Source organism: Podarcis muralis, chromosome 5 (genome assembly GCF_964188315.1).
Source record: "Podarcis muralis chromosome 5, rPodMur119.hap1.1, whole genome shotgun sequence".
Lineage (NCBI taxonomy): Eukaryota > Metazoa > Chordata > Lepidosauria > Squamata > Lacertidae > Podarcis > Podarcis muralis.
This window is the reverse complement of record NC_135659.1, coordinates 66,017,316-66,044,854: the sequence shown is the minus strand read 5'-3', so window position 1 is coordinate 66,044,854 and position 27,539 is coordinate 66,017,316. Positions and strand designations below refer to the sequence as shown.

The 27,539-nt window shown below is 41.2% G+C and overlaps 1 protein-coding gene across 1 annotated transcript in view; it reads left to right on the top strand.

The window, feature by feature from the left end:
• Positions 1-27,539, top strand: part of ST7L (suppression of tumorigenicity 7 like) — a 44,738-nt gene that overhangs the window by 5,852 nt on the left and 11,347 nt on the right. Inside the window, exons 2-13 of the mRNA XM_028734500.2 lie at positions 90-172; positions 2,356-2,521; positions 3,413-3,467; positions 3,750-3,865; positions 5,662-5,740; positions 8,735-8,889; positions 9,974-10,071; positions 11,394-11,508; positions 13,657-13,729; positions 13,971-14,073; positions 25,557-25,707; positions 26,570-26,662. Of these exons, the coding sequence (XP_028590333.2) occupies positions 90-172; positions 2,356-2,521; positions 3,413-3,467; positions 3,750-3,865; positions 5,662-5,740; positions 8,735-8,889; positions 9,974-10,071; positions 11,394-11,508; positions 13,657-13,729; positions 13,971-14,073; positions 25,557-25,707; positions 26,570-26,662 (1,287 nt within the window). The remainder of the gene's footprint in view (positions 1-89; positions 173-2,355; positions 2,522-3,412; positions 3,468-3,749; positions 3,866-5,661; positions 5,741-8,734; positions 8,890-9,973; positions 10,072-11,393; positions 11,509-13,656; positions 13,730-13,970; positions 14,074-25,556; positions 25,708-26,569; positions 26,663-27,539) is intronic.

Sequence of the window (27,539 nt, the reverse complement as noted above, 5' to 3'; positions counted from 1 at the left end):
GGGGTGTGTGTGCGTTGCTTAAGTAATGTCATCTCAGACACTGAGAGGCAAATGTATCGATTGACAAAGCTTCCCTTTTTCTTTGACAGTGACCATTTTCTTGAGCACATTGACTCCAAAATTCTATGTTGCACTTACTGGGACATCTTCTCTGATATCCGGTCTGATATTTGTAAGTAATTTTCTCTATTTACTCATGCTGGTATTTTTGTTGATCCTACAGAACCAGAAATATAGTAAGATTGTGTCTTGTGCATTCCAGCGATGGCACATACATGCAAAAATGCATATACTTGAACCACCCCCTTTGAACCACCCTCACAGGGCCATCCTGACCTTCCAAGCAAGGCAGAGACCTCTTAAACTCTCCATCTTGCTTACCAGGCTCTGGGAGGCTCTCGTGATATTTCATGTGGCCACTCAAGTTCCTACAATATCTAACAAGAGCCTCCGAAACCCTGGTAAGCAAGTCTGAGAGCTTAAAAGTGCTTTCCACACCAGGAAAACCAAGTGCAAAAGGAGCTTTTAGGCTCTGCTTTGCATGCAATTAATTTGTGGGATTTCAGCTGGCCAGCTTTCAACTACACAAGGTTAAAATTTCACACATTAGGATGCAATTGCACTGTAGGGTAAAAGTGAACTTATACTACTACATAGGCTAGTATTTAAAATGCTGCACACAAGTATTGTATAGAACTCTTCAGATTTTAGATGTTTAGAAGATTAAAAGTTATTTTTTTTTTAATTGCTAAGATGGCTATTTAGTCCCTTCTGCTGCTTAGGACAAAGAAGTAAGAGATTAATGCATACTCGACCCTAAATTTTGGCCTGCTTTTAAGACTGTTTTTAAAATGTCCAGGAAAGTATCTACAGCAACTAAGAATAGGTCATGTCTGCATCCACAGTACCTTTTTGGGATTTTTGGAAGATGAGGAATAGTTGTTGTGAAATGTGATGCATCTGTGTTTACAGTGTTACAGATTAATTTTTAAAATTAGACTTTTGTAAACTGTGCCAGTCTGAAGATGAAAGTTACCGGTACCTTTTATATGCCAGCTGAACTCTAGGTGGCGCTCCTATACAGAAAAAGAAACCAATATTTTTATTCATTTTGATGTGATTCCTTGCTGGTAACCACAGCCTTCCAAGTAAAAAATGAAATGGTTTATAGCATTGTAAGGGGCAGCTGTGACAATAGTGTTGAGCCTTCTCTGGCAGTATTCTGAAGCACATTGCTTAGGCTGCCAAAGTCATTTGTGGGACTCTACCTGCATTGCCTCATTATCATGGCTGTATGAGGGGGCCTTATGCGTAGCCACAGTTGCACCATACAGTGGTACTTCGGGTTACATACGCTTCAGGTTACATACACTTCAGGTTACAGACTCTGCTAACCCAGAAATATTACCTCGGGTTTAAGAACTTTGCTTCAGGATGAGAACAGAAATCGTGCGGTGGCAGCAGTGGGAGGCACCATTAGCTAAAGTGGTGCTTCAGGTTAAGAACAGTTTCAGGTTAAGAACGGACCTCCGGAACTAGTTAAGTATGTAACCAGAGGTACCACTGTAATGCCATTCCATTGAACATAAAATATGCATATTAGGAGCAGTGTACAAACCAAAAAGATGATGAAAATATTATCATTTGCCTTCAGGCAGTTCTTGTTCATCTTGAGTCCACCAGCATATGATTTAAGGCACCCCATGTTTTACCAGAATTGCCCAGAGTAGCATTTAGTTTTTGTCTGGATCCTACTTGTTGGGGCCAAATCTCTGACATAGGACATGCCAGTTCTGAGTCCCCTGTGTAGCACTGCTCAAAAGGTAAGATGAAACCTGTCTATTCCTAACCCTCATGCAGTGCCACAAATAAATGTACACAAGTGGTTGTAGGAGGGGTGCGCTATCACAGGGTAGTAAAATGACCAAAATCAAGTGCATAGCATCAGAAGAAAGACGGTTAAGTCTGCTTCCCTGCATTAGTTTTAATCTGAAAAACATAGGATACTATTTTTAAGCCAATATTTTCCATTGGAAGGGGGGGAGTAGCCCTGTGGTAAGAACCAATAGATTTCTTGGGCTATCTTATATCTCCATTACACTTTTGTTTACAGAGAAACAGGAAGTGGCTGAAATTTGGGAGCATTGCTTACTACTTTGCTGGTGGCTGTGCCCTAAAAGGGCTTTGTTTAGAAACAATTCTTTTCTGTCATATTATCTGTGGGCAAACTGTCAACCTTTGCTGAAAGGAACCATAAATATAATTGTGGGCAGCCTATTGTTTTGTGAGCAAGTGACGTGACTTGAGATTTTTGACCCAATGGTTTATTGTATGTTTTCCTGTTTCTCACTGCAGATATTTGAATGGTGGTATTTCAGAAAATACGGCACATCTTTCATTGAGCAGGTATCCGTGAGCCATTTACGACCACTTATTGGAGGAGCAGAGAATACTAATTCTCCACAGGCAACTTTCTCTGCCACTAGTGGAGAAAATGAGACAAGCAGGCAGAGTTTGTCAGGTGATTGCTTCTAACATCTGGCTTTGTGCAAATGTACTTCGTGATAGCTGGCCTTAGCCAAAGCCTGTAAATACAATTTGTTTATTTTTGTAAATGGGCTTAGCTTTGCATCAGGTAATGCCTTTGTCTTGCTTAGGAAAAAGAAGAGAGATAAAGTAAATCAGATTGGGCAAAGCCTTTTTTAGTGGGGGCAGGTGAGTTGTTGAGTTTAGTATTTTATTTTCCACAACCCCTTGCAATTTCCAAATCAATATGATTTTTAATTTTTTTATAATAGATAACTTGTCTTTATATATTTTGCTATATAGATCGATGTGACAAGTGCCTTTTGTTTTTGTTTTTTGGAAAATTGCTTGCTTTGCACCTACGTGTGGTAGAAAAACTGTTTTCTTGAAGTGGAATCTCAATTTAAACATTCATCCAAACTGTAATTTGGGCTATCAGAAACAAACCAGGGTTTGTTTTCCTCTCTTCTTACTTGGGGCTTTCCCTTTTTAAATTTTCTGTTTAACACCATTAACACCGGTAATTTGTCATGCCATCCACATTTTAATACTATGGTTAGAGCTTGCCATGCCTGCTTCAAACGATTGTTTATGAATTTAGTTTTGAAAGCAAGTGCTAGCCATCATTTCAGATTTGCATGTCATGGTAAATTATGGCTACTGCAGACCAGAAAAGGGAGAAACCAGAGTGTGAGCCCATGATTATTTCTGATTCTGTGGAGGAAACATTTTTTTTAAAAAAATATTTGGGCCAGTTCAGAAGTAATGGTTCCATATTTATTGAACCAAGATTCTTATGGTAAACCAGGCCTCAACACACAAAGCATATAGGTTAGAAATCTACAGTTCTGGCTTAATTTTGAGATTAAACTGTTTCTTTTTACAGAGTGCAAAGTATGGCGAAATCCTCTCAATCTCTTTAGAGGAGCAGAATATAGCAGGTATTTTTATCTTTGTGATATAGCCATTTTTGTAAAATAAATTTAAATAGAACACGAGCTTCTGGTTTGTCAGAACGTTGTAACCTTACTCTTTCCTGTAAATTCCATGTATAAAGACAAAGATGAATCTGTTTGGATAGATGATTCATTTCTAAATGCATCCTTTAGGTTGGCATGTAGATACATAAATGGGAGCGTATCCCACTGGCTTTCTTTTGAGTAGATATACAAAGAATTGGGCTGTTAATGAAGCCTCTTTTCTTTCTCTTTCTTTTTTTAAAGATATACATGGGTGACAGGAAAGGAGCCACTTACATATTATGACATGAACTTATCTGCTCAGGATCATCAGACCTTTTTCACATGTGAAACGGACTCAGTTCGACCTTCAGATGCAGGTATCAACCGTATCTCTTGTGTGAAAGATAAAAAGATGGCTGGCCATGAATAATTTTTAATGTTGGAAATGCTTGTTCTAAATGTCTTTTCTAAGTCTCTTTTATATTTGATGGATAATTTATGCCATTTCCCCTAATTTTTCTGATCTCTTGGGATAGAGAAACCAGGATGAGAAAAACAAACTTTAAGTCATTATTATTGCCAGAACTTTGCATGTCTGTGATAATATTTTTACATATCTCCTCTGCTCACCTGAGAGTCCTGTCCAAGTCTACATAGTAGGAAAGAAAGGTGTATTGTGGCACCTTAAAGACAAAAATGTTTACCATGCCATATGTGTTCATGGACCTCACCGGATGCATTCAGGAGAATTTTTGTGACAGTTCAAGACCCTCACTGTTCTTGCTACAGCCAGATAGATACAGCTACCCCTCTTGATTTTGTTACTCTCAATAGTAAGACTTGCAAATGTTATGTACTTCTGAATGTTGAATTACTACTATAAAAAAACCCCGCCATGCCCCAAGATTATTATATTTCTTTGCTTTTGATTGCACCAAATTGTATTGAGGGTTACATATTGTCTATTCTATCTTTAAGGCAATGGCATTTGTCATATCTGGCCTTTGTCAGCTTATGTGTTAATTCTTACCAGTTCATCTTACCAGTTCATCTAGCTGTCTACACATTAATCTGATGAGATGTTTAATGATATGAGAACTGTAGTTTTTGTTTTATAAACATCGTATATTGTTTCATCACCAGAGCCAAAACTAACATTATGTTTTCAGAAAAATGCTCCAACATTTTCCACATTATTCTTGCTGGACAGTTGCAGGTTTAGTTCCAAAAGAAACATATATAGGTTCTCTCCCTTTCTTATGAAAACTGAGGACCATCAGATATATTCAAACTGCAATTCTGTACTTCCTCACCTGGGAGTAAGCTCAATTGAAATCAGTTGGACTTACTTATGAGTAGACATGAATAGGATTGTGCATTCAGTTCATGAATGTTCACTTTTTAACCTTTGTCGGGATTAGGGTTTCATTTCCAAAAAATTAAACCCAGCCAAGTGAGTGGCAATGATGAGAATTTTATTCACTTAAAATGAATAGCATCTGGCAGAAGAGAAGGAAGCAACAGCCAGACAGAAGAGGAGGAAGCAACAGCCAGGCCAGTCCCAACTTTGGCACTGTTTTCCATGTAGCCACACTCATTCCACCCAGAGACTATCAGTGACCAAACTTACCTTGCAGCCAGCAGGAGGGAAAACAACAAACTTTTCATGAGCCACCTGGGGCCAGTTGCCACAAGCTCTGCCCCCCTCCCCTTCTGTCAGTCGCCTTATGCTTTTTTCTCTCTTTTAAAAATAAAGATGAAGAATAACATACATTTATGATAGGGCAGGGGTCGGCAAGGATTACCTTGCCTGGGCCGGTTCACTCCAGCAGAGATCCCTCCGAGGGTCAGATCATGCGCACAGGCGATTTCCGGCCTCTGCGCAGACGTGATTTCTGGTGCCGCGGAAATGAGTCCTTGCGCTGTGCTGCGCCGGTTTAGCACAGCGCATGGGGACTCGCCGACCAGGCGGCTCAGCTCGTGGGTCAATTAAACGACCCCTATGGGTCGCTTGTGGCCCATGGGCCTTAGGCTGCCAACCCCTGTGATAGGGGTTGGTGTTCAGTTTGGTAGTGGCTTAATTCTTAGAAAGAGAGATGTTTGTTTGTTTGTTTCTCCATGAATACTTACAGTCATGACTTGCCTGTAAATAAATCCTATTTTCCCCCAACAGTTATGCAGAAGGCATGGCGGGAGAGGAACCCTCAGGCCCGAATAAAAGCAGCATATCAAGCTTTAGAATTAAATAATGAGTAAGTTTGGTAACAAGTCTCACCCTAATTTTATGAACTAAAATTAAAGCTATACAGCATTGTTAAGTAATTTCTTAGGGCCTATTCATATTGTTGTAGACTTAGGATAAACATAGAAATTAATAAATTCTAGGATTGTGATTATTTGGGGGTGGGAGATACAAGCTGCAAAAGAATTTCTGACTGGCTGGGAGGGAAGAGCAGATCTGTTTGCATTACAAAAAGGTGCTGATGGGCCATAGAACAGTGTTTCCCAACCGGTGTTCCGCGGCACACTAGTGTGCCGCGAGGCGTTGCCTGGTGTGCCGTGGGAGGGAGGCGGGCGAGTTGGGCGGCGAGAGGCGGGGCGGCGGCGAGGATCCGCGTCGAGCCGGGGGCGGCTCCGCGGTGGTGGTGCCGAGGTTACTCTCTCCATTCTCCCCTCACACACACACACAGGAAATAACACAGGATCAGCTGACAGGACCCGGCCAATGGGGCGGCGGCGGGGCAGCGCGCGCAAAAGGGAGGAGCGCGAGACAGCGGACGAGGAGGAGGCCGGCATGTCCGGGCAGCAGCAGCAACAACAGCAGCAGCAACTCCCGGCGATGGCTCCTCAAGCCCCGGGCAACCCTACTCCCTCACCGGCCTCGGCCGCCCTCCTGCTCCACCCGCCGCCGCCTCCCCCGCCGCCGCCGGCCACCTCGGCCCCGCCGCCGCCCCCTCCTCCGCCCGCTATCGCCGCTACCACCACAACAGCCGCCGCCGCCTCAGCTGGGCCCATGCCTGCCGGGAGTGGCGGCGGCAGCAGCAGCAGCAGCGCCCCGGCGCCCTTCCCTCCCGGCGTGACGCTGCGCGCTGACGTCACGGGGCTGTAATGGTGGTGTGCCTCCAGATTTTTTTCATCAAGCAAGTGTGCCTTTGCCCAAAAAAGGTTGGGAAACACTGCCATAGAAGGATCCTTTGGCCTGGAGAGTCAGATGTCACTAAGCTTGCCCGGGGTAACTGTGTTTGAGGGGACAGGAAAAGGGAGGTTTGAAGCAAGGGTTTCTGGGTAGAAGAAGAAGAAAATAAGGCTGAGATCCATCTTGGTGGGGGAGAAGGAAAGGTTGCCTGCAATGGTTTGGGCCAAGCTGTAAGATCTGGACTTCCTCCATGCAAACTGAATGTGTAAATAGGCGAATAAACCCTATTTCTCAAAGCATGACAGTCTCTGATGTTTCTTCTGTTCTCCAAAGGGACCCAGACCCTGTGTGTGTGCCTGTGCCACTGCTTGGCAAAAAGAGGGGCGAGCACTGGGTTTTTGTAACAATATGATTAACACGTTCAAGTGATGTGACCTTTGGTGGGCTGTAACACTATCCCATATTAAGTTTTTAACCCTTGACATATAAAGCTAACATGTAAGACGTTTTTGTAATTGTTGGATATTGAGATGTTACAATTTTTCCAACCTGCAGTCTGAAGTGGATACTTCACACAAGTTTGAATTGATGCTGAACCATAGAAATGAAGTAAAGAATCTCATCTTTTTCAGTGCAACTGAATTAAGGATTCATTTTAATATGATTCAAAATTCTTATGTTTGGCTCAGTTGTGTCCAAAATTAGCATGCAACTTTTAGAAAATGAGATCTTCAAGTGGCAGGGGTATTTTTCAGCTCAAAATAAACACAATTGTTATAAAAATCTTCATAGTTAAGTCATTAAAAAAATGTTCTGGGAATTTTCTCTTTTTCTTTTCTAACATTTTCCCTTCTGTATCTCACAAAATGTTCCAGTTAAGAGAGAGAAAGCAGAGCAAAGGTTTCCATACCTTTTAAAACTATACACCACTTTGCAAATCTATTTTGTACATTTGACTATCCAAGTGCACTTTTATATGTGGGGGCTGGTATTTTTATATGACTCATCATGGATATCTGTACCACTGCTTTATAGAAATTCAGAATATTTGAGCACAGTTGTTGTTTATGAAACTACCAGTATTTCCATTTTAAGCTCCTGCTCCTCCAGTTTATTAATTTCAAGGTCAAAAGTAATGGGTGGGATGCACCTAACACTCCCTGTCAGCAGAAGCCCTTCACAAGGACATCTGCTTGTGCAATGGAGCTTTCCCTCCTCCTACTCTCCTCATGTGCCCCTCAAAATGAGCTTGGGGTTGGGACAATGTGGGGAGGGGGGGGGACATCATTGGATGTGGCAAGCGGTAATGCTCACACAGATGAGTAGTTCATAATAACACACCATTAAATCCCACCCATATTTTGAGCTTCTACATAGAATGAACTGCAGTCCTTTTTTAAAAAACTTCATTTTTGTAGTTTGACAGTTACTGAAATTTAAGGTAAAGGTAAAGGTAAAGGTACCCCTGCCCGTACGGGCCAGTCTTGCCAGACTCTAGGGTTGTGCGCCCATCTCACTCTAGAGGCCGGGGGCCAGCGCTGTCCGGAGACACTTCCGGGTCACGTGGCCAGCGTGACAAAGCTGCATCTGGCGAGCCAGCGCAGCACACGGAAACGCTGTTTACCTTCCCGCTAGTAAGCGGTCCCTATTTATCTACTTGCACTCGGAGGTGCTTTCGAACTGCTAGGTTGGCAGGCGCTGGGACCGAGCAACGGGAGCGCACCCCGCTGCGGGGATTCGAACCGCCGACCTTTTGATCGGCAAGCCCTAGGCGCTGAGGCTTTTACCCACAGCGCCACCCGCGTCCCTTTTACTGAAATTTACCTTTTACTTAGTGCATTTTGTAGTCATATTGATTGTAAAATAGCCACCCTCAATGAAAATCAGTAGTCCGTCTCCTGCCTGGGGTCAATCTCACAGCCTGTTTTCCTTTTAATGTGTATTGAAACATTTTACATGTATAGTTTGGATGAAAATAGTTTTGTTCCACATCTTTGATTGGAGTTTATTTGTAAGTATGTTCAGCTACTGTACTGTATACATTGTTAATCATGCCACTGTGTCAACATACACCTTTTGAATACCTGGTTTCATTTTCTCTCTCTCTCAGTTGTGCCACAGCGTATGTTCTTTTGGCCGAGGAAGAAGCAACTACTATTGTGGATGCTGAGAAATATTTTAAGCAGGCTCTGAAAGCAGGAGAAACCATTTATAGAAAGTCTCAACACTGCAGTTCCCAGAGCCCACAGCATGAAGCACAGTTTAGTAAGTATCCTTTCACAAATCATTCAAAATGGTCACTAGTGCTGTGCTTGGTCATGCATGAATCTACAGAAGCACTAGAAAACTTTAATGCTGCAGGATTAAAATCTACATGAACACAAAAATTAAAAGTACACATACTGTAAGTACAGGCAGCAGTTGTACAAGCTGCATTTTAATTTCAGAAAGTGCTGAATGTTTTGCACTGCAATTCTATATGTGTCTAAACAGAAGTAAGCTGAACTGAATACAATGGGACTCACTTTCAGTTAAGTGTGTAAAGGATAAGGCCTTATTTTAAAATATTATGAGAATATTTTTAAATATTCTGGTCACAGAAGGAGATTTGCACTCTAGGAAAGAGGTCATTCTATTCACAGAGCAGCAACACGATACAGTATTAACTACATTGAAGTTAGCAGGGCTGTGGGAAATAATGTTTTACCTTTGGTATTTTACCTTTGGTGGGTTCATCCTTCTACCAACAGCTCATCCTTTTTGCTTTTTCTAGCAAGTCTCTGTCAATAACTCAAGGTTACAATATCATTCTCTCTCTTTATATTTCTCTCTCTCTTGCTGCCTTGTGCCATGGAATGTGGTGTCTTAATTTTGAGGCCACAAACAAGTTGTCAAACTTCAGTTTATTATTACAATGGAACAGCAAATATGTGCTGAAGCTATGAATATGTTGTTTGGATGAAAGGGTGTTAGAGGGTTTCTTGTCCCACATCCTTGGATGTGGTGGCTTGAGGAAATAGTTGGATTCCTTGTGCTTCATATTAAGTCAGGGTTTGGCACATCACATTGTCTGTGCCCCTCCCTTTCTATTTTCTCAGGATATAATGTTCCCTCCATTTTGCAGACTCAGATGGATAAATGTTGATTGACTCATGTGTGTTTTCAAAAAAAGTCACTTTGTGATTTTATGGGTGTGTTCTGTGGTTTAACCCTCAACCTTCTCAATATATTTGTGGACAGGGAGAGCAGGACGGATCTCCTACAACATATGCAGAAATGAATGCCTGGGTTAGAAAATGTGTGATAATTTAGTTTTTATGTATTTGATGTAGTCTCTCTTTTTCCCTAGGAAGAGACACCAATGTACTGGTTTATGTGAAAAGGAGACTAGCTATGTGTGCAAGGAAGCTTGGAAGAATTAAAGAAGCAGTAAAAATGATGAGAGATGTAAGTTATCCAGACTTCAATCCTATACCCACTTACCTGGGAGGACATAAGAAGAACTTGCTGGATCAGGCCAATGGCCCAACTAGTCCAGTAACTTATTCTCACAGTGGCCAGCCATATGCCTCTGGGAAACTGGCAGGCAGGATTTGAGCACAAGAGCATTCTCTCATCCTGTAGTTTCCAGTAGCTAGTATTCAGAATCGGTATTGCTGCTTCCAGTTGTAGCTCATCATGGCTAGTGGCTGAATTTAAGTCAACAGCACTTACTTCTGAGTAGACGTGTATAGCAGTGATGAGGAGCATCCAGCCTCAGAGGCTATTTTCCCCATGTCATGCCATCTGCCCCCCCCCCCCAATATCATTTATGATGTCAGGTCCAGAGCAGGAATGATCAGGAGTCTTAAAAGGGGTGCTGATTGTCCCATGACTTGTTTTCAGTGCCTGTTAAATTTGGCACCAGATGGAAGTCCCACTGGGATTGGTTCTGCTTGGAAGCTACTGAATGGAGCTGAACCCTTTCCAAAGTGAGGTTTGAAATCAGTGCTCTTTGGCTGTTTGGGTCAACTGAGCAATTCCTTTGCAGAATGCCTTGAGTTCAATCTGTGCTGCAAAGGAAAAATGGGTCAGTTTCACTTTGTATAGGAAAAGCAGCACCTGTGATTTCAAGATATGAGTGGAATGTACAATCCTTTGTGTTTGGTTCTGGAAACCATGAGTTTGCTACCAAATCTGTTAACCTAGATTGTAAACTTAGGTATATTTACTTGGAAGTAGATCTCATTAAGAGACATGGGTGGCGCTGTGGTCTAAACCACTGAGCCTCTTGGGCTTGCCGATCGGAAGGTCGGTGGTTCGAATCCCTGCGACGGGGTGAGCTCCTGTTTCTCGGTCCCAGCTCCTGCCAGCCTAGCAGTTTGAAAGCACGCCAAAAAGTGCAAGTAGATAAATAGGTACAGCTCTGGCGGGAAGGTAAATGGTGTTTCCATGTGCTGCTCTGGTTTCGCCAGAAGCAGCTTAGTCATGCTGGCCACATGACCCAGAAAAACTGTCTGCGGACAAATGCTTGCTCCCTCAGCCTGTAAAGTGAGATGAGCGCCGCAACCCCAGAGTCGTCTGCGACTGGACTTAACTGTTAGGGGTTCTTTACCTTTACCTTTTTAGATCTCAATGAGTTCATTGGGTTAGTGTGCGTAATTCATTTTAATTCGTAAAGTCAAATTTAATGCATTTTTACTTAGTGGAGTAAACATGCATAAGACTTGGCTGCAAGATAGAAACTTATGTAGCCTAATTTATTCTCTCCTCCCGGTTCCTATTTACAGTTAATGAAAGAGTTTCCTCTCCTAAGTGTATTGAATATACATGAAAACCTCCTAGAATCACTTCTGGAACTACAGGCTTATGCTGATGTCCAGGCAGTTCTAGCAAAGTATGATGGTAAGAATATATAAATGTCACACTGTGCTAGATGCAAGTTGCAGTGTGTGCTTGAATAAAATATTCATGAATAACAAGGCCCCTTCCCTCTTGGGGTCCAAGGCCTCCCATGATTAGCAGTCATTTTTCAAATAACTCAGCAGAGTAGATGGGTGGTGCCTGAAAATCAACACAGACATCTGCTCATCTTGATTTGTATCTTATCTTGGACCTTGGGCAGCTGATATAAATTGGATGACATTATTTTATTTGTTCAACTTTTAAATTGCCCTTTATCCAATCAAAATCCCAGGGTTGTTTGCAAAATACTGTTTTTAAGTTATTGTGTTGTTTGGATTTTATTATGCTAGTTAGGTTGTAAACCAGCTGGTGAAAGGCTCTCTCTCTCTATGTATATATAATTCATTAAAAAAATAGTAACGCTCCCCCCAAAATTTAAAGAAGATATCATGTAAGCAAGACATAGGAATGACAGTTCTATCCCACTTATTTTTTTTAGTGGCTCTTTTCACTCCAGAGAGCCTAGGGCTTGCTGATCAGAAGGTCAGCGGTTCGAATCGCCACGATGGGGTGAGCTCCCATTGCTCAGTCCCTGCTCTTGCCAACCTAGCAGTTCAAAAGCACGTCAAAGTGCAAGTAGATAAATAGGTACTGCTCCGGTGGGAAGGTAAACGGCATTTCTGTGCACTGCTCTGGTTTGCCAGAAGCGGCTTAGCCATGCTGGCCACATGACCTGGAAGCTGTACGCCGGCTCCCTCGGCCAATAAAGCAAGATGAACGGCGCAACCCCAGAGTCGTCCGTGACTGGACCTAATGGTCAGGGTCCCTTTACCTTTTTATGTTAACTTTTTACATTATAATTGAGTAATATATCCTGTCACTAGTATGTTACATTGATGTTTATATATATATCAGTTAGCAGAAGAGACTAATTACTTCTTTATGTTCTCAAAGTTACACCACTTTTTCCGTGGTGCATCTCTCTGCAAAGGATTTCAGGTCAAAAAACTATAATTCCCTTCAAGTTCAGTGCCAGATTTGCCACATTTTCTGTGAGAGGTGTTCTAAAGGAGTTTTTCCTAACAGTTCTTCCTCTAGGACTGCATAGTGCTTAGCTACTTTTCAGCAAACCATGGAACACATACATAAAATGTAAGAAGAGTTTCATGTAAACTCTGAACAGTGATATTAAAACTAATTATCATGTTTCTGATAAAGTTAAGGGTGGGAACACAGTTCAGTGGGTGTCAGATTCACTCCTTGTCCCCTCCAGCAATGGGTGTTCAAGATTCAAGATGCTGAAAAGCTGCTGTGATTCAGATGCAATGCTGGAGCTAGATGGAGCCATTGCTTTAACTCAGAATATATTGCAGATTCTTACACTTGATAGCTAAGTATTTTTTTAAAAGTTAAAAAGTAGATAGTGGCTAAAACTGCTCATTAACATGGAATTGGGGGGCGGGGGATTTGAAGGTGGCTGGAGGCATTTTAGAATGTGTTAACAGATTGCTTTAACCTGGTTTTATGACATTAGTGATGTTGAAGACTTGCCAGAAACAATACATGATTCTGAACATTGCTGTGTGGCAACCAGCCCAAAATTTTGATCCTCTCATTTGGGAAAAGGAGGAAGAGAAGTAGTAGCTAGGAAGAGTAACTTCGTGGGAAGTTGTGGTGATGACAGTAAGGAAAGAGGTGATTAGGAGAAAAGAGGAAGGAATGGGACCTAGGGTTGAGATGGTACAGGAAAGAAAGATGAGTGACAGAGAATATATGGAACAGAAGAGGTTATCCCACATTCTGTTGCTGTGGGCACACGGGTGTTGGGGGCATATGTTTTTATGAGCCACATCAATGGCCATGGTCCTTTAGTCATCTTGGAATTCTCAGAAATAAGAAGCTACAGACAATTTGGAGCCATGATCCAAAGCAGCAGACATTTGACACATGTACAAGAGAGTAAGATGCATAGCCGTGTCTTTCTCTGTAGTTTCCTCCCCTGAGCTCTCACACAAGGCAAGTAAACTTAGTCTGAAACATTGCCTTTTCCTTTGTGGTAGCTTTAAAGTACCTCCCTCTTCTTGAAGGGCGTGGTTTTGAAATGTTTCTCACTTTAGAATGTAAATACAACAATTTATTGTTTCATAGACATCAGCCTTCCAAAATCAGCAGCGATATGTTACACAGCAGCACTCTTAAAGGCCAGAGCAGTTTCAGATAGGTAAGTGAAATATTTCAGATTCAGATGTAAAGTGATAAACTCTTCATTGTTCCTGCAAGCAAATAATTTTGCATCTGGCAACTGCAAGTAGTGCTTTTGCTTTGTTGGATTAAGCTCTGGCTCAGCTAATTTGAGCTTTTGCTTAAAATTTTTATTTTCAATCAGATCAGCTTAAAAAAAAAGCTAGATTATCCTTTGCCTCAGTTTGAGTAACTTGACAAACTTTTGAATGTTGCTGCAGATTCTCTCCAGAAACAGCCTCTAGAAGAGGACTTAGTACAGCAGAGATTAATGCTGTAGAGGCAATTCACAGAGCAGTTGAATTTAATCCTCATGTTCCAAAGGTAAGTGTTTGTCCGCGTGCACACACACACACACAGCAAAAGGCAAGCCAACTAAAACAGGTGATTATTTTAAGAACTTCTCTACATACACCATATTGAGTGTAGAACTACACAGTATGACCAGTGTTCTGTCTTATGAGGCAGATATAGCAGGCACTTGGGTAAAATCACTTTTAAACAAATGGGCTCTGAAACAAGGGGTAAACTCAGTTGGGAGAATAGTGATCTCTGGAGTGGGAGTGTCTTCATGGAGGCACTTCCTGCACTGATTTACACCCCCATCTCCAGCATTCACATTTTCTCGGGCACACATAGGTTTGAGAGCATACATTTGCTAAAATATCATAAGACAGAAGTACAGGGTTGTTGTTTTTAGCTCTTCAGAGTTCTGTCACACATTGACACCATGTTTTTCTGCAACACCTAACAATTCATAATTGTTAATCTCAAATGCTTGCAGCCCAAAAGCATTTTTGCATGACAAAGTTTCAGAGAGATTAGTGTCCTTATAATTGGTTTCATGCTGAGAGATTACGTAGTTTGTATGTTTGTTGGCAAATTTGTTGTTCCTGGTGCTACTATTTGATTGTTATCTTCAAATAGGAACAGTGCATTTTCCATTCATTGGTGGTTCTGGTGCTGTCAAATGCTCTCTATTGCCTGTTTTTGTTTTAAGATAGGCACTGCAACCTCCAGCCTGCCACAATATTCTCCCTCTCTCCTATGTGTCTCCTAACTAGAGCCATCCCATATGGATTATTTGTTTATATTTGACAAAAGCAGACTTATTTCCTAATCCGGGCATAGGCAAACTCGGCCCTCCAGATGTTTTGAGACTACAGTTCCCATCATCCCTGACCACTGGTCCTGTTAGGTAGGGATGATGGGAGTTGTAGTCCCAAAACATCTGGAGGGCCGTTTGCCTATGCCTGTCCTAATCCTTCCTTCACCATTCAATGAATTATTTACTTTAGCCATCACTGAGAAGGACTCTGTTTTTTATTGGTCTCTCATAGCACTTCTGAGGTCCTCGGCCTCACTCACACTGCACTTCTTGACTTGTGTGTTCAGATCTCAGCAGTTCTTGTTGTTTTTCTGAAATCACAGTTGCTGGTAAAGTTCTGCAAATGCTGTTAATACTGGTAGGAGGATCCTAATCACTCTGTCCTGAAGTGAATAATGGAGCCCTTGGGGGTGGTAGGGTTAGGAAGAACACATGGGGAGGGTATAATGCCACAAGACTGGCAGGGAGAGTGGGGGAATCAGAGAAGGGGGTAACAGAAGAGGGAGCAGTTGTATTGCACTGCTGGCAAAGAGATAAACAATGGTGTGTAAAGTGTGGTGTGTGTGTTTTTCTGCAAAGTTGTCTTGAGTTAAGGATGTGTGGCTGAGCTAGGTGTATGTACAAGAAAGAGCGAGTGTGGGGTAGCTATGCCTGATTTGCTTTTGACCATGCTGGTATGTGGTCCTCAGAGGGTGGATTAAGAGGCAGTATGGCCCTCAGATTGAAAATAAAGTTCACCACCTCTGATCTAGGGAGACTAGAAATCTCATGTTTTCCTCTAGCCCTTTTTAAAAAGGATTTTATGGTTCTGAGCTCACTGTCTTTCTAGTTCAGTGTCTTTTCACCCCCCTGTTATTATTTATTTTCAATTTTATTTGTTTTAAAGATGTATGGAAATTGTTATCTGATTTAATTGTTCTGTTTGTAAAACCACTTTGTGTTCTGTTTTGAAAGGTACCATAAATCTAAATAGAAATATATAAACCATTTCAGCTTCTGTAATACCAAGCATTCACCTCTGCATTTCTGCTGGCTGCTTTTGAGCTTCTAAGTTGATAAATAGGTTGGCTGATCAAGGCAGTCCTTAGGATCTCCTGCTAAACAGACTCTACCTGCTTCCCCAGCCATAATTTTCCATACAGAGGGAGATAATATATGTTAACCTCCATAGGGTGGGCACTTGTTTACCTTAATGAAACATTCAAAGACCATGAAATAGTATGCTGTCCTAGAGCATGATTTTGTTTTCTGATTGGTAGAAGCATGTTGACTGAATTTCCAACCTAATATAATTCCCTCCTAAATAGGGTAGTGAATGTGGTGCCCTCCATATGTTGTTGGACTCCATATGAGTTGTACTCTCATCATTCCAGACAATTGACCATGCTGGCTGGGGCTGATGGGAGTTGTAGTTCAAAAACATCTAAGAAGCACCATGTTGGCTACCCCTGTCCTAAGATAAGAGACAATGTTTGAGCTTGTTTAAACATAACTAAGAAAAAGCAATGAGTTGGTGCCGCTTGTTGTCAAGGCATGATTTAATATGAGCTCAAAGGGTCATTTAAGGTCCCTGTTTAGATATGGATTCCAGAAAAATAGAACACAGTGGACCCCTCTGTTTATTCTTGAATTCACGCAACGCATACAAATGTATATCGCTATTACTTTGACTTCCAAGTAAACATTGTGCAAGTTGACACTATATAGATTAGTAAAAATAAGAAGAAAATCGGGGGAAATGTGGGGTAAACAGGACCACTAATACTCCCATGGATTGCAAGCCTTCTTAGGGAGATTCACCTACCACTTTGAGAACCATGGGAACAGAACAACTATCCAGGAAATAATGATTGTATCAGCATTTTTTGGGACAATTTCATCTGTAGACAGTCAGAACTATAGCTTATTGTACTAGAACTAAGTTAAAAATAACTCCTCTAGGGAAGAACTTGTTTTTTGCATGCTTTTATTTGTTTTTTTCCAAAGAGTCAATTGTTAATGGACCACTTTCTTTGTCTAATAGGAAGTGAAAGCTTTTTCTAAATGGCTGAAATTTAGGATTTTGTCCAGTTGAAAACTAGATGTATCAGATAAGTGAGACAATAAGAAACAGATGGGTTCTCAGAAAGATATTTGAGTAAGTGTTTTAGTTCCATCCTTTTGTTTGTGACTATGGCTAGCTGTAAATGAACCTGTAAACTATTCTACATACAGTGGGTTTGATCCTTCTCTGTTTGAATATAGTGATTTCCCATGCAGGAATACCCATAGGATAAGCATGGTTTCTGCTTTGAAGAAAGATGCTGTCCTTTAATGGGGACCATTTTTTCTTAGAAGCAGGGCCTATTGGGGCTTGAAACTGTTCCTATGGAAGGCATTTCTTTGGTCTTGTGCAAACTAATTGGAGGAGACTGGAAGGTATCTTACTGCTCCTCCAGAGACCTTGTTTTTATCCCTGAACCTTGCTCCTCACACTTCCCTGGGGATCCGCCCTCCTGTCAAAAGTGGCCCACAAAGGGGTGGCCACTTTAGAATCTGGCCTGCTGAGCCAAAGTTGTTCTCAACCCCTGAACTACAGCATCTCTTGACAGATGGTTGACAGCTTCTGAGCAGATGCCTCCAGTGAAGCTAGTGCCTACCAGCTGCCCAGACAGCCTATTCCACTGTCAAATAGCTCGTAACAGTTAGGAAGTTTCTTCTAACGTTTAGCTGAAATTGGTTTCCCAGCAGTTTCCAGACTTTTATTACATCTGACTTCTAGTATTCAGATCTTTCAACTGCTCTTCATAGAGCTTGGTTTCCAGACCACCTCACCATGCTGGCTGGACATTCACCAGTGGTTAAGAGCGGTAGTCTCGTAATCTGGTAAACCGGGTTCGCGTCTCCGCTCCTCCACATGCAGCTGCTGGGTGACCTTGGGCCAGTCATACTTCTTTGAAGTCTCTCAGCCCCACTCACCTCACAGAGTGTTTGTTGTGGGGGAGGAAGGGAAAGGAGAATGTTAGCCGCTTTGAGACTCCTTAAAGGGAGTGAAAGGCGGGATATCAAATCCAAACTCTTCTTCTTCTTCTTAAATGTGGCACCCAGAACTGAACCCACTACTCCAGATGTGGCCTGACTAGCAAAGAGTGGAACTATTTTCCCATGTGGTCTGGACTCTGTATAGTGCAGTTGCAGCACACACACATTTTACTTAAGCAAATTCAATTATGCACTCTTGGCTTTTGAGGAAGCAGCAGCCTTCCCAACCATGGTTGCATCAGAGGTGGCAGCTCCAAAATGAGTGAAATGAGTGGAGAAGCTGTAGAGGCAGATGGAAGAATAAGAAGAAATGTTGAGCTGCTGGCTGGACAGAGAGAGGCTGACAGAGCTGCAGGCAAAACAAACCCCCCAAACTGGAATTGAGCCACATTTCTGCCTGCCTCTCTCCCTGTCTGCTTTTCTCTCCCTTTTCGCATCTGAAGGAACCAAGCTTCCCCCCACTTTTCTTGCAGCCTAGGGAGCCAGTGCAGGGTCCTCTGCGCAGGATTTCCCCCACTTCCAGCAGGCAGCTTTTCTCTATATGCAATTTTGTGTATGTGCTGTGTAGAACGTAGTGCTCACATGAGTGCTCTGGAACGTAGTGCTCACAAGAGTTGCAGTCTTACTGTACTGTTAATGAAATGTAAGACTGTCTTACAGTTGCATGCACTACCAGCTCATTTTACTGTAAACTTGGCAGGATAATTGTAAATCCTGACAGCAAAATTGAACCCCATAAACTGAAAAAGAGCTTTTTGTCATGCCTTTCTGAGCTTCCATAAGTGCCTCTTCATGCAACATTGAGGACTGATTTTTGCCCTTAGTCTTTTTGCAGACAATATACATGACCTTTATGAACATATTCTTTTGCAGAACATGTGGCTTACTGGGCACATTGGTGCTAATCAGTGTTGAGGGATTATGTTTTGAATTTGTTCTGCTGGCAAAATATAAACTTTAATATAATATTGTACAAATGCTTCACTGTTCTAGATAGTGCAATTTGTGTATTTCAATTGAACTGTTCATTATAACAAATTTTCAGTGTTCTCAATATCTGAGACTGGGATGACCAGCATGGTCCCCTCCATATATTGTACTCCACCTCCCATCACTCACAGCCAATATGACCGGTGGTTAGCAATGATGAGAGTTCTAGTTCACAGCATCTGGAAGTCGCTACATAAATATTATCTCTTAGCTATGCTGCCTAATATTTCTAATATTAGAAACTTACAATGATTATGTTTAATTTGTTTGTGTAGCTACACAAGTGCTAGGTAAAATAGTGACTTAAAAAGAAAATTAAAACATCCATGAGGTTAATTCAGATAACCTGAAACATAAATGTTTAAGCTGATGTAATTGACTAATTTCTTTTTTTTCTTTTTTAATAATAAATTTTTATTGATTTTCCAAACACATAATAAAAACAAACAATACACAAAACAAAAACATACAAACATATAAACATGTATAATTTCATAATCTTATTTTCATACACCTTACTTCCCGGACTTCCCCATACCTCCCCTTTTCTGCATCCTTGTTTTACATTTCTTCAGCAACTCCTCCAATTAATTAATTATTTAAATCACTTTCATTAGATTCTTTTTTCTTTAACTTATTGATTACAGCTGCAATTCTCTATTTCTTAGTTCCTTAACATCTTAACACTCCTCAATTTTACAGCAATTTTTAAGATATATTTTAAATTTCTTCCAGTCTTCTTCCACTGTCTCTTTCCCCTGGTCACGGATTCTGCCGGTCATCTCTGCCAGTCCCATATAGTCAATCACCTTCGTCTGCCATTCTTCCAGAGTGGGTAGTTCTTGTGTCTTCCAATACTTTGCCAGAAGAATTCTTGCTGCTGTAGTGGCATACATGAAAAACGTCCTATCCTTCCTTGACACCAATTGGCCAACCATGCCCAAGAGAAAAGCCTCAGGTTTCTTAGGAAAAGTCCACTTAAGAACTTTCTTGATTTCATTATAGATCATTTCCCAAAAGGCTTTAATCTTCGGGCAGGTCCACCAAAGGTGATAAAAGGTACCTTCAGTCTCATTACATTTCCAGCATTTATTATTGGGCGAGTGGTAAATTTTTGCAAGCTTGACTGGGGTCATGTACCACCTGTAAATCATTTTCATTATGTTTTCTCTTAAGGCATTACATGCCGTAAACTTAACACCGGTGGTCCATAACTGTTCCCAGTCAGCAAACATAATGTCATGACCAATATCTTGTGCCCATTTAATCATAGCTGATTTCACCATTTCATCCTGTGTATTCCATTTCAACAGCAAATTATACATTCTAGACAAGTTCTTAGTATTGGGTTCTAACAGTTCTGTTTCTAATTTTGACCTCTCCATCTGGAGTAATTGACTAATTTCTTATCCCGACCAAATTCTGTTTCCAAGACAGATTTTAAAAGCATTTTATTTTCGTGTCATATGGAACAATTAAAGCCTTCCTACCACACTCGTAAAGTGTATATCACCCAATGGGATGAGCCTAGATGGGAGACTCTCCCCCCCCCCAGCCCAACTTTCCCCTAAATGAGTGTATACAGTTGGAATTTCAACCAGCTCTATACATTCCTGACACTGATGATATATGGCCCTTGCAGTCTTGATAGTGGAAGGATGGCTTATCCCCAGACCTAATCCTCCTCTGATAATCGGGACGTCCAAATGGTTCTTTCCTTGAAGGTCTGAATTTATCCATCCAGTCTTCTGTCTGCCTGTCCAATCTGATAGAATGTGCACCGAGAGAGCTAATTGCTGAGAGAATTTGCTGCTTGCCTGCATGACTGATCAAGAGCACAGCAAGTTCATTTCAGACAGTCTCAGACAGATTTTGCTTCATCCTCTGCCTTTAGGGGGAGAAGATTATGATGTCTTATCATTATCTAAGAGTTAGGTGTCTCTTCAATTGCCTCAGAACTGCTGTATCCTTAAGGAGTTTAATATGTCTGTACCATCTTTTTGTGTTGTCCTGACTAGCTCTGTGTGTTGTCAAGAAAATTAGCGCTTCATGTTATCCATAATTCTATCTTCCTTTCTGGTCATGCTTTCTTTCAGATTTCATTATTTGTATTGGTGCAACTTCCAGCTGACAAGGAGCTGGGGAGAATGGTGTGCCAGCAGTGTTAGATACAGGCACAGCTTCTTTAGATTAAGGAAGAGTCAAGTTCTGGAATATATTGTGTCTATGGTTTTCAATTTAAGCGATAACAGGCTTGCTTGACTGCTTGGTGTGTGTGTGTGTGTGTGTGTGTGTGTGTGTGCATTCCCACCCCTGCCACCTGAGTTTCCAGGGAATGTATGTTCAATCTTATAGTTAAGCATGAATCTGAAATAACAAATGCTTGTTTTAGATGTGCTTTTTTTCTTGGTCAAAACTAAAGTTTCAAGATGAGTGGTCCTGTGCATATCTACTCATAAATAAATCTCATTGATTCAAATGGATCTTTCTTCTGGAATTCCAAAACTTCTTTTATCAAACCTTAGTTGCCTTATAAAATTTGTATAGCACTTTTCACCAGACACTCTCAAAGTGTTTTCCAACAGTACTGAAAGCTACAGTTATTAAAATGAAATACAATTAAAGCAAAGCAAATATTACAACACTAGAGTGTTGTAAAATTCCAAAGATTTGGGAGAGGTGCAAGTTTGAACTGTACAGTGGAAAACCGTAAGTGATTATTCTGTCCATACTGTTGAGCAAGGTTTCAGAGTCAAGGTACAATCACAGAGAAGGCCCACAAGACTCATAGGTGGGACTGCGAATAAGGCACTCTCAACTGATTTTGGAGCCCAAGCTGGTTAATATGGAGAGAGGCACTTCAAGTCATTCAGGGCTTTAACATACTAATAACACTTTAAATTGTAGGTAGCCAGTGAAGCTCCTGCAGAATAGGTGTAATAAGCCTTGGAGCACCTGTTAAAACTTTAGATGCAGCTGTATGTAGAGTGTATTACAGTAATCCAACTGGGAGATTACTAGAACATGTAAAACTAGCTGGGATATTTTGATCCAGGAATCTAGAACAGGCAAAATACACATTTTCCCAGCACAAGGACCACCCACCAACAGTGTTTTCACGAAGTCAGGGTTCAGTTTATTGGCCTTCATCCAGCTAATTACTACCTTCAGACACTGGTTCAGCACAGACATGGCTATATCTAGTTTAGACAGTACTGAAATACATTGCTGAATGTCATCTGCATGTTGATGGCACTGAGTTCCAAACTCTCTGATGATGTGACCTAATGACTTCATATAGATATTTAAATAGCATTGGGAACAAAAATAAGGATTGCAGAACTTGGGGCTAAGCCAAACTCAGCTCTTTGGAAGCAGCCCTATAGGTATGTCTGGGATCACTGTAACACTGTGATCCCAACCCACCAAGTTACTCCAGGAGTATAACATGGTTGATGGTATCAAAATCCACTAAGAGTTCAAGGAGAAGCAACAGGGTAACACTTCCATTTCTCTCCTAAAGCAAGTTATCAGCCACAGCCGTCTCTGTGCCAAAACCAGACCTGGGACTCAGCTACATTTGTAAAGATAAAGCACTTTATATGCATTATAACACTGTGACACCAGATGGCGATGTGGAGTCCTGTCTTTCGCCAATGGGATTCCCCTGTATGAAGTTTACAACAAGTTTAACTGAAACACTTTTTCGATGTGTCTAGATTCAGCCCTGGTGCTGAATTAAATGGAACAAGATAATTGCTTTTCCTTTTAGTATGTCTGAAATTGCATGGCCACAAGTCTCTTGAGCATCTTGCTCAGAAAGGGATGTTAGTGACTGAGTAGTGATTTAGATCCTCATGATCTAGGTGTGATGATGTACCCCTTCCATTCAGTATGACAAGGAACACTCCCTGCTACAAGGAGGCATCTACCACACTTAAGATTACCTCAACCATCTTTGACAGAAAGGCTGTTGAGCAGTAGGTGGTACACCAGCACGATCACTGTTCTGTTTCTCTGGCAGTACAAACCCTCCAAACTGGCACCCAAGTACACATGCTTTTGGGGAGAAATGGGTGGCTTTTTTTGGAAATGACAGCAACACAACTCTCTCTCTCTCTCTCTCTCTCTCTCTCTCTCTCTCTCTCTCTCTCACTCTCACTGTGTGTGTGTGTGTGTGTGTGTGTGAGAGAGAGAGAGAAACAGGTTCTGCATGCCAAATTTGCAACTAAAATACTTTCAGCATGCCATCTCCCCCCCCCCCCATACGAAAGCAAATAGCTAAACAAGTGATTTAGAACTAGCTATTTTTCTGCAGTTTCCACTTATTTATCTTACGTGTCTGCATGGCATAATGTAGAAAGACAGGCAGATTTAACCCCCTGAGCTGGAGAGTTCACAATTAGTGATTGAGAGGCTAATATAGTCGAAGCTTGACCATTGTTGCAACTTTCCCCTTGCCTTATTTAAGAAATCTATCTCAACACCAAACTAGTTACTGAAGACCATCAGGGGTCATGTCAGAGGTCAGATATTTGAGACCATTTTCCCACAATGGCTCTCTACAAGTGATCCCTTACTGTGTTAAAAAAAAAATTGTCAAAGAGGATTAAATGGGATTAGTAAGAATATTACCCTCCCAGAAGTAGCCCCAAGACACAAAATGAAGAACCTAGTGAAGCAGTAAATGCACTATATTTGACCAGGGCACAACCTTGGCTACATTCCTTCAAGAATCTGAATGGGAAAAGTTAAGTCCTCTAAACTGGATTAGTAAATAATCTCATGGTTTGTGGCATCTGCTGAAAAATCATTAAGTTCACTGCATTCTTACAGTTTTGGGGAGAACTGACAGTGTTATTGACTGCAGTGATCAAGGATGTGATTAGCTTTGGCCATTATTGTGTGGCCAGTTCATAAGTGACTTCATCAAAGTCATTCATTTAATGTTCTCTAAACGTTCTCTGATCTGTTTTCCACAATGAAATTTTAAATCTGCAATTCTTAGTACTTTACTCTGAAAATATTTCTCTTTTTCAAAAAGAATTTCTAAAAGGGGGGGGGGCGGTGCTCAAGTAATTATACACTAACAAGAGCATTAAAATTAACCATTTGCATTTTGTGGAAGAGTATACCTGTAGAACAGGAATGGTGAACCGGTGGCCCTCCGGATTCTGTTGAACCCTACTCACATAAGCCCCTGCCAGCATGGCCAAAGATCATGGATGGTGGGAGTATACTCCAATAGCAACTTGAGAGCCACACCTATCCCTGTGGAATGCCCTGCCTTCAGATGTCAAGGAGATAAAGAACTACATAACTTTTAGAAGACATCTGAAGGCAGCCTTGTATCAGGAAGTTTGTAATGTTTGATGTTTTACTATGTTTTATACATGCTGTAAGCCTCCCAGAGTGGCTGGGAAAACCCAGCCAGATGGGTGGAGTATAAATAAAATTATTATCATCATCCCATCCCTGGTATAGAATGGCACGTGAATACAGTTCTCTGTCTGCTTGAGGACACAAGTCAATTTGGTAAGGGAATAGCCTCCATCGCCTTTTGTTTTACTGGGAGACAAAGCAATGAAGGCAGAGTACTGAACCAGAGCTATACCGTAACAATTGCCAGACTTATTTATTTATTTTAAGAGACCTATTAATAGAGTTTCTTGTGTGTCGCTGTTTGGGACCTACCTCTCAGTGTGAAACCCTAACAAAGACAAACTCCCTGGGCTCCTCAAAATTTTGTTTACAACAGGCCCTGCTGGCAGTTGAGCACATCACCACCCTTATTACTTCTATAATTTACTGTTGTATCCTCTTCCACTTCTTGGGAGTCATTTCCTTATAAATCGCGTTGATTGTGGTTATTTGTTTCTGCTGTCCTAATCTTCTTGTTCTTGCACGTAAATGTGGAAGTGCATTGCTCTGTAAAAGGAACACGCACTATTTCTCCCCCTTTGGCACATTTAGCAATGCAAACTAAGTTGCATTTTTGAAGAAAGCAGCAAACAAAAACCACCCATGTTAGTAGTAGCATGTTGCTTTTCCAGATGCATTGTCTGCATCTAGATAGTGGGCCTTCTTCAATGGAGAAAAGAGTGCCTGTGATTGAAGGGGTTGGGAAGGGGGCTTTGGAGTACACATGGTGCTTTTAATGGCTTTTACTGGACTGCGGAGTTGCCTAATCCCTGGCTACCACTTCAGTTTTCATTATGATTTGTGTTTAGCCAGTGCTGTCTATTGCTGAAGGGTGTCTTCTGTTTGATAAATTCTCCAAGAACTGGGGTTTAGTATTAGCACCTAATATAATGATTGCATCACGTGGACTGAAGATTTTCACTGATGTTCTGTCTCCTAGTCTGTCTACAAAGGCAATTACGTGTATGTTCCTGGAACCACTTTGCGTACTGCAATCTGAAGTCTGAATGTGTTTGTAAAATATTAACACTTATCTGATTTAGTCTTTCCCCATTGAGTGGTGTCTGTATATGCCTGTACATAAGGCGCTTCTCAAATTTGCATTTGCCAAATAATCCACATTTTGTTCCAGTCAGCAACTTTTATTTCTAATGTAATATATGGATCAAGCTGAAAGTAATTTTGAAATATCTGAAAGTCTGTGTATATGAAAAACTAGCCTCAATAGTCTGTGTAGCTTCACGTCACTTCACACGTTTTCTTCCAGTACTTACTAGAAATGAAAAGCTTAATTTTGCCTCCGGAGCATATCCTGAAACGTGGAGACAGTGAAGCAGTGGCATATGCTTTCTTCCATCTCCAGCACTGGAAGCGAATTGAAGGGGCGCTTAATCTGTTGCACTGCACATGGGAAGGCAGTAAGTATTCTTTGCTAGTGGCATGAGCTAATATTTCTCTCTCTCTCTTTTTTGGAACATTATTTTTAAATGTGCACCTGGAGCTCAACTGTGAGGCTGTCCTGACTCATTATTGAGGTTCCCTCTGCACTTTAGTTAGCTTTGGTATTAGTTCTTGTCCAGATTTCAGTCACATTTAAGGTACAATTAAGATGGCACAGGTGTTCAGCTTGTGCTCTCTTTCTGCTCCAAGGTTTTAAAAATGTAAGCATGTAGGTGTTCTCTTCTGCAGTGTGAACACTAAAAGATCTATTGTGCATGCATATTTCTTTTCCTTGTCCACCCCACCTCTTCCTTCCAAAAGCCAGTTCATGGAGTTACTTCAGTGTAACTGAATGCAGAGCCAGAGTACTTCAATAAAAAAACAAAATAGCTGATATGTAGAAGAGCATGTGGTGCTAATATTCCACTCTTATGAAAGAAACCACTGTTGCACCACTTTGCCAGTTTTCTAAGCTAGATGGGGTGTTTCAAACTAAAAATGTCAAGAAGTATCTTGGATCGTATTCATCTTGTCTTAGAATCATAGAGTTGGAAGGGACTCCATGGATCATCTAGTCTTGTTCTTCGATGCCAACAAGATGTATGCAACATGCCATGTAAATATTGAATTCCTATCCTATTTGATTTGTGAAAGAAGACTGGATGGCTTGGGAGGTGATTGTCAGTGAGTCTGAGGGTAGCTAGAATGGTGCTAATTTAATAAAAGGAATCTGATCACAAGTGGTATACAGAACACAGATATGACTTTGTTTCCAGGCGACTCTAGTAAAGTGAATTTTGCATGGGTCTGATGTTGATGATTTTTTTTTTACCTCCTCAGCCTTTAGAATGATCCCATATCCATTAGAAAAGGGCCATCTATTTTATCCTTATCCCAGCTGCACAGAGACAGCAGACAGAGAGTTATTACCAAGTAAGAAAATGCATGAAAATGTTCCATTTCTCACATTTTATTTTTTTCCATCTACAGTTAATCACAAAAGTCTGTTCTCTTTCTGTGTGGCATTTTGCTCAACTGGAATACCTGTGTGTCTGTACATGCATACGATAAATATTCCATACACTTGTACACTGAATGCAGTTAGCTTTTAAATAAATGAAGCAGCTATCCAACAATGTAAATTAGCCCCCTTTTGTATCTTATATTTGAAGTGGTGGAGGGATTGTGGTCCAACTCCTTCCCATTCTGCAAAGGAAATGTCAACACCTCACACTTTGGGAGAGACCACCTCAGTATGACTTCTCCCCACAGCAGAATTGCCTCTGGTGGCCAGGAGGTGAGACACTGGTGTGGGGAAGAGCTGTGGCTTGTTCTCTTTTCCACATGACTTGGAGTTTCTAGTACAAGATCCTATGGCATTCGTATTTATTACACACACACACGCACATATAAAATACCTTGCTGTATACAGCAATATATATATATAGATACAATAGAACATAAAATACCATAAAAATAATATGAAATAATCATAAAGATGACTGGTATGGAATGGAGTTGTGCTGTGGTGAGTTCTGTGCTATGAAGATAACCTGAGGAGGGGAATGTTTCCAAAAGGAGTGATGTTAAAATATAATTGTCCCCTTTTGTTTCTTTAGCCAGTCTCTGTTACTTGACAATACTGCCTCTCGGCTTTGTGGTTGTTGAGTTTCTTTCTCTACTTGTTTGACTGCAGCAGCATTCTCTGCACTCTAGGTTAGTTCTATCAAAAGGGAAGAGCATTTTAAATGGCCTGTGTTCTCCTCCACACACCCCAGGCCAGAATGACAATTTCTCTCTGGTGGGAAAA